Genomic DNA, 7,672 nt, shown 5'->3' on the forward strand with positions numbered 1-7,672 from the left:
AAAATTTGACACTACTAACCTCTAAATGGAATCCGATTTTCTTAAATTCATATTTTTTTTTTCACTCGAACTTAACTCGATACGAGATTTAGATAAAAATCTTAAATTCGAATCGAAACACAATTTATTGGTATATATATATATATATATATATATATATGTATTTTAATGATTTAAGTGGGTATAGAAATGGACTCATGGTAATGGGGTGTGTGTAAGCAAGGACATGTCTCATTGTTCTGCGGGGAAATGGCAAAGGTGTGTCGGGAAGCCGTTTTCTCACCTTGTTTTAGGAGAATTCTTGGAAATGTTTTCCACTCTGAAACTCAAAGCACAACTTTTGACACAAATGCCCAAAAGATATATCCTCCACGTCTCTGCCTACCGCACCACCGCCACCACCATCATCGCCACCTTCCACACTTTATAATAAGAATATCACAACACTTGTTCTCTGTCTTTCAATGCTTTCCTGCCCATATTTGGTATTGAAAGAAATCATAGGCCTCAAAAAAGCAAGGGGAGGAGGCCCTTGGAACAAGGATTGTGTGCCAGATTTTGGAGCTTTTTAACTTTGCACAATTATCTGCCATTCACAAATGTTTGCCTTTTTTAGGTATAGACACACCTTAATTTAATTCCCGCAATCTCAGATTAATTTTTTAATTACGTACTTATATCTTGATTTATCGACTTACGACAATTACGAGCTTATAAGATTTGCCATTGAATTAGAAATGTCACGGATAAAGTATTTATTATTTTTTTAGGTATATTTACCCAAACCCAATAAATACTCAAATCAGTTAAATATTTTATTAAAATAAATTTAAAATCAATTTTTATGTGTATTATTAGTAAAAATTAAATTAATAACTTAAAATTAACTCGTAAAAATTAAAATTTTAAAATCCTATTTAGAACAATTACTGAATTTTAATAAATATTACATTAATTATATATATAAATCAACTTATAATTTAATTTTAAAAATTATTATTAATTATTGGATTTGGATAGTGTATACCTTAACTTCACTATTTGAACCCATGACGAGCAGCGATTCTGCAACTCGAACTTGATTGTAAAATACTCTAACCTTATTTAATTGAATTGGAAAATACAGGATACTCTAATCTTATGGAATCAAGATGGCTAGCCCAACATGCAATAATGAAGTGATGGGATCAAACATGGACAAAGAGGGAACATGGAAGGAGACCAATGGATTCGATCAGAAGTAAAATATTGAATCTTCCATTTAAGTGAGTTGGTACAAATTTTGAGTTTTAACAAGAAATACACAATTTATTATTATATTGCAATATACAATTCATGTACAAAATGAATGCACCTTTTGTACAAATGCCTGTAAATTTTGCAGATTAAGAACCAATTTTTTTTTTTTTGGTTAACGTAAGCAACCACAACATATGAGATCATTACTCCTCTTGGAAAGCTTACCATACACAAGCTTGAAATATATGCAGTGCAGAGAATGATTAGAAGCAGCTCGATGAACAGTTGCGAGAAAAATATCAAGTATTTACTATAGACAAGTCGAGAAAATCATAATACGGCGTAGTTCTGCTTCTTCCGGCTCTCCTCGAGAGATATCTGCATAAGAACATAGCAAAGCACAAACAAGTGACAAATAATGCTTAGGGCAATGCATTTCCTTTAATCAGATGCAATGTTTGAGGTTTTCTCCATTCTGTTTTTCATATCGTAAGCTTCAAAGTTCACTTTTTTTTTCTTTTGGACATTTCAAATTTTCAGTAATGGTTTCGCAACCATCAAACTGAAAAACTGAAAGTCATATCAGGTTTTCAACGAACAACAGTGATGACTATTTGCTGATAACTGGGGAATAAAGGGTCACCGGCTCACTCCTCATGTAGACCGGAGTAAAAAAAGCTTTACACAAGCTTTGAGCTTGAAACGAATGAATCATAAAGAGAATTCTCTTAAACTAATCAAAATCCGTGCATGAAGGAGCCACCAACTACTCTATTAAATACCTTGTTTTGAACAAAACAAAATATAGGAATAGATGAGTCATTGACTAGAATATAACAATGAGATGCAGTTCAAGACTCAGTTACTGTCGATTGCAGGGCAATGTGAAACAAAACATATAAGGAAAAACATTTCAATAAATCACAACACTAATAAGGTATTATGATGCAACACACTAAAGGCAGAACTTTTATTATTTCAGGGATAAATTACCAGAAGAAGATCTTCATCAGTACCAAAGGACTTGCGTGCTTCTTCAAGGCACTTTGATGAGACCTTGCCATGTTTCCTGCACATAGTCTTTCCCAAGTTTATGCTTCTAGCAGAAGATGAAGGGAAAAAAAAAATTCAAGGACAAGCTTGCAGGGTTCATGAATTAACATCCATGGAAAGTATCACTAATAAGACATACAAACTCCATTAAACCAATTTTAATGAACAATGTGTAGCCTTAACACACACTAATTTTGCCAAGTATGCTTCCCCCTCATCCATAGCTGTCAGACAACCAACTATTATAAGGCAATAACTTACTGAAACTGCATGGTTCTAAGGTATAAATACATTAGCCACGGATGACATCAAGAAGACAGAAGTTAATAAACTCAATTGAAACATTCCGCTAAGGGGAACAACACAATGAATAGAACATGAGAAATCATTAAGTTAATCACATGATAATATCTAATAATCAACCATGTGATCACATGGCTAATAAATGAATTTCTAGAATACTGCCCAAGATTTGCAAGGTAAAGGCTTATAGAAGTAACAGAGGAAAGAGGAATGATAAGCAAAGAGAAGACAGGAGTGGTCAGAAAAGTGGGGAAAACATGACCTTATGATAGAACTGCATGGTTACAGAATTCTCCAGCATGACTTAATTGCTCGTCCACAAGTGTAAAACAATTTATGGAATAAAATCCAAAAACTTTCATATATTTCGAAAACACCACATATATTGCTCTAATTAACAAATTATGCCATGAAAAATTTAAATATTATTCACGACTTCTCATGTTAATATGATATACTAAGATTTTTCTAGATTTAGCGCAAAATTGTTAGATGACTATTCCGTGAAACTTAAATTGTTAGATAGTCCACCAATCTCGCTCTATAACAAATTCTTTGATGCTAAATCTTGTCCAAGAAAGGGAATTACTATGCCTGGAAAGTGCATATTTGCATTCCAAGTGTCAAGTAAGTCAAGTTCTTAACATGCTTATTTGTGAACATTAGGGTTAAAAAGCATCAACAATGATGAGCCTCAGACAGTGATTAAAATGATATATGACAAACACACCAGGAAGCTGCCAAGAAGTGATAAAGAAAGCTTAGACAGTACCTAGAACTTGCAGGATCTCTAATCTCAAACTCATCTGCTCCAGCATCATAGCCACATATCACGACATAGTGACCTACAAAGAGAGCAAATTTCTCAACAATGAGATCAGATGTGGAATGATTGTATAAGTGCATGGAAAATATATTAAAACACTTTCTGGAAATTTTGTTAAGCAGACAAAAGATTAATCAGGACACGAAGCAACGAGTACACAGAGGAAGGAAATCCCTTGTTATAACTATGAACCATATGTTATTAACTAAGTCACATTTGTGTAACTCATAGATGTTACATCTATTTATTTGCTTGACAACCCTTCGTATTTGTTGCTCAGGGAACTGTTTATCATTGGAAACAAAAGTATGAAGAATATGTATTCTCATTATTAGCAAGCAGAGATATTTTTTCTTTCAGCTCGTATATGAAAAACAGCATTCTCAAAGAGTGCAGCACTCACCAGTGTATCCTCCACCATTGCCATATAGTCCAGGGACAATAACATCCCCCACCCAAGACTGACTGCAATGCAAAATTTTGGCAGAAGAATTCAGCAACAGGTTATCATCACCAGATAAGATGTCATTATAATTGTTGTCAAAAGGGCAAGGCATACTCTAGGCATTAAAACCCTTATATTGCCTAAGGCAAAAGGTGCAAGGTGCTAAAAAAGTGCTCACCTGAGTGAAGGTGCAATATGTATGCGTGTGTGTATAAAACAAGCTTAAGATATATAACTCTGATAATAAACTCTAAAGGGTGTTTCATTTGCATCCTACAAAACACGTAAAATTTCCTTTTTGTTTTTTTGGCCAATATGCATGATTTCCTTATGGTCCCAAGTTCATTGTTCAAAACTCAAACATTGAGAATTAGAGAGTTTAATATTGACCCATTTTTTGCTGTTAAAGGTACAGCTAATAAATAACTTAAAAGTAAAAGAAATGAAAGAGAACTTCAATCAGAAGGGCTTTTTTTGCACCTACTGCCTTACAAACAAGTGTGCCTAGGCACACCAGGCATGCACCTGATCAAATGCACCTCACCCAAAAGGGTCTAAGGAGCTTTTGTTGTCTGGCACTGCACCTAGAGCCTAGGTGCATGCCCTAACAACAATGGTCATTATCATGCAAGAAATTAAATCTTTGTCTAATACCTGCTCAAATTCAGGGGCATGGAAACGGGGAAATACAAAGAGGAGGAGACCAGATATGTAAAAATGAGGAGTGTTTCATTTCAGAGTCTGATGGAAACGGCAAAAGTTGTTCAATAACAGCCACCTATGAAAAAAAACCTAAAAAGAAGAATATGTACCTCAATTTGTACTGGTCAACCAATGCAATCACAATATACTTCCCTGACAAGATCCAGCGAGAGATTTCTTCTCCACTGATTGACCTGCACTGTAAAATGGGACAGTTCATTGCCCCAAGAAAATAGTTAAATTGCGACAAAGACCATCAATTTATGTCATAGAAAGTAAGGCAGAGTAAGAGGAGCTGGTATTTTCATCAGCAAGGGCCATAGTTCAATATTACGCAGTCAAAGAAAGAAGGAATCCAATCTGTTTAATTGCAAGTATTGGATGTTACCAACCATTTTCCTTCTTTAATACGAAAGTTAACTATCGGCTATTAGCACTTAAAAAGGAAAACTTTATCACTACAGTGATGAAAATGTAGTCAGAATAAAACTTTCTATCTTATAACAATTTAATGCATAGAGATAAAAGAATATGCGTCCATAGATGAATACCCGTATATTAATTCCTGCTTCCACTGCTTTTTGGAATAGCATATCTACTCGAAGTAGATCAGTAGGCAGTTGTTCCTGCAGAACATTCAAAGTAACCTCTTTGGTTATTATGTTAGAAACAATAATCTATCAAGTTAATTAACAGAAAAAACTAAATCATGGGAACTTTAATGAGTAACCACATCCTGAAACTACACTATTGGAAAGAGGAATAGGGAGGAACAGAGTCAAAATCCCACAGAAAAAAATTCAGATCTTTGCTTCAAGGATGCAAAACAATGAGAACAGAAGCAGCATTCCACTGTTCATGTAGCTGGAAAGATGTAGTTATGCAGAAACATTACAGCTAATTGGTTAACACAAGCTAATGGTAAATCACAAACTGGCTATTTAAGCAGTTGATAAAGCATGCATATTCATTTAGCCTACAACATAAAAGATACAAGTCATGGCGCAGAGCTTGAAGCAATAAACAAGCATGCTAACAAGACACTCCCTCCTCAACTTGCAAACAAGCAAAACCCAGTAATACTGACACAAAATCATTACAACATGCAAATGGTGCAAACGCAAAATCACCTTGTAATATGTCTCACCAGAGTAGTTTGGGTTAGCTCCAAATGTTACAGTGTAATAGGAAAACCTAACAGAAAACTTTTGCAGTAGGTAAGCCAGATCAACCGTCCAAATGCTGCACATGAGGTTTGAACAATAATAATCATCAGAAATTGCCCATATCAGTTTATATATATCCAAAAGCAGTCCATGTTAAAGATGAATTGAAGCAGTAGGAATGTGCATGACACCCGAATTTTACTAGTTCTATATAATTATTCTCGTTAATTAAACAATACTAAAGTTTTAACGCCTGGCTCTGTAATGTAAACATACCTAGTTGTGCAGCAAAGCTCGGCCAAGTTCTGAATACTACAGTCATTGATGCCAATAGTAGTCAAAGCCATCAGAACACATGCAAGTCCACAATCCCAAGAGAACAGCTGGTTTATATGCGGAACCTATAAACACCAAACTTCAGTCTAGACAAACAAATTACAATCACAGCTTTACAGAGATACAAACCCTATCTACCAAAACATGAAATAAAAATAAACTTGCAGCGCAAGGTACCATAAACCCTGATGCCCTCACCTGAACAAAATATGATCGAGGCAACGTTGCATCATGGCCAATTCGATTATCAGACGATAACTCAAAACGGCAGCATCCAGCTTCCACATTCATGTGATCCCCATCTTTTTCTTCATCGTCTGTTTTAAGTATCTTGTTTAACAGAAAATATAAAGGCCACATCAGGTGACCGCCCCTCTGAGGATTAAATTACAGTAATGCCACTGAGCAGTTATTTTTAATCAGTTATTACAACCTTCAACAACACCACCACCATCAATTCTTCTTCCTCTTGCAGCTTTTTTCCTACACAAACTAAAAACCAAAAAATAAAATTCATTATTAGGTTAATTGAGAATCTGGATTAGGCTAATGTTAAAGTTAACGTTTTCTTAATCCAAACTTAACATTTTCGAAGCCATTTACAATCTGATTAGACAGAAAATGAACTTTATTAGGCATTAAATCGATTGATTCGGGATCTAAAACAGCGAAAAAATTATTGATCGAGAAACGGAAGAAAACTCAATCAACAACCAAAAATTTTAAAAAATTCCAAAATTCAAAATTAAAAAAAAAACCGTAAAATTAGGCGCAATAACTTTAAAGAGAATCGCGAAGTAATTATAAAGGAACAAATTTTTTTAAAAAATACCTTTTTGAGAGGGAAAAATCAAAAGGTGAAAGATTGATTCTTTTGGTTTCGTTTGTCTGAAGACTTTCAAACTGCTTCCCGAGTCTAATTGGTGACTTTTTTTCCTCTCCTTTCTCTCTCTCTCTCTCTGTTTTCTGGCTTCGACTTTTTCGCTGGTGCTCTGTTCGTATTCTTCCTTCTTGTTTCTGGAATTAAATTTGAAAACGACTTCACTGGACAAGATGACATGTGGCGGGATATCATTGGAGGTTGAAAAAAAGGTTTAAAAATAAAACATGGGTGTTTTGTTTTTCTGGACAGCTCGTTTAACTGATTTGCAGGTGGAGGGTCCGTCTGTTTCTGTGTGGGCAATGATATTTTTTTATATATTCTTTTAATTGGCATGTTTTAATTATTTAATTTGGGCCTTGCAAGTGATCCTTGGTTTTGGGCCTTGTTGGGCTTAATTTGGGCCCCTTAGTGTACTGAAAATATCTGGCTGAAGCCCGGGTTAGATTTAGTAAAAATGAATAGATTCTCGGTAGATAGATTTTATATATTATTAACGAATTAAATATTATAATCTTGTTAATAAATGAATTTAATAGTTGGAAAAACTTTACAAATTAAATATTAGTAATTTTTTAAAAAATATTTTTAAAATATTTTTGAATTTTTATGTTTTTCAAATTTATGATATTATATTATTTTTTTCATAATATTTAGAAACTCGTTTTGATATATCATACATGAGTTGTGTGCTTTTTCTTTTTACTTGATAATAAAAATGA

General features: G+C 34.1%; 1 protein-coding gene across 3 annotated transcripts; it reads right to left on the reverse strand.

Moving 5' to 3' along the window:
• Window positions 1-1,229: 1,229 nt before the first annotated feature.
• LOC110425392 (guanylyl cyclase 1) lies at window positions 1,230-7,144 on the reverse strand. 3 transcript variants are annotated; one of them, XM_021440296.2, is made up of 11 exons: window positions 6,903-7,138; window positions 6,504-6,562; window positions 6,269-6,400; window positions 6,011-6,135; window positions 5,699-5,810; window positions 5,120-5,194; window positions 4,679-4,767; window positions 3,825-3,886; window positions 3,368-3,440; window positions 2,233-2,308; window positions 1,230-1,617 (listed from the first exon to the last, which is right to left on the reverse strand). In XM_021440296.2, exons 2-11 carry the CDS (start codon window positions 6,522-6,524, stop codon window positions 1,570-1,572), a joined length of 813 nt encoding a protein of 270 aa, XP_021295971.1. In that variant the 5' UTR covers window positions 6,525-6,562; window positions 6,903-7,138; the 3' UTR covers window positions 1,230-1,569. The 3 variants fall into 3 exon arrangements, with proteins under 3 accessions (XP_021295971.1, XP_021295970.1, XP_021295969.1); XM_021440295.2 differs by having other exon boundaries at window positions 2,233-2,319; window positions 6,269-6,562; window positions 6,903-7,144; XM_021440294.1 differs by having other exon boundaries at window positions 6,269-6,562.
• Window positions 7,145-7,672: the final 528 nt, after the last annotated feature.

This window comes from Theobroma umbraticum, unplaced genomic scaffold (assembly GCF_002168275.2).
Source record: "Theobroma umbraticum cultivar Fairchild unplaced genomic scaffold, ASM216827v3 scaffold_81.0, whole genome shotgun sequence".
In the NCBI taxonomy this organism is placed as follows: domain Eukaryota; kingdom Viridiplantae; phylum Streptophyta; class Magnoliopsida; order Malvales; family Malvaceae; genus Theobroma; species Theobroma umbraticum.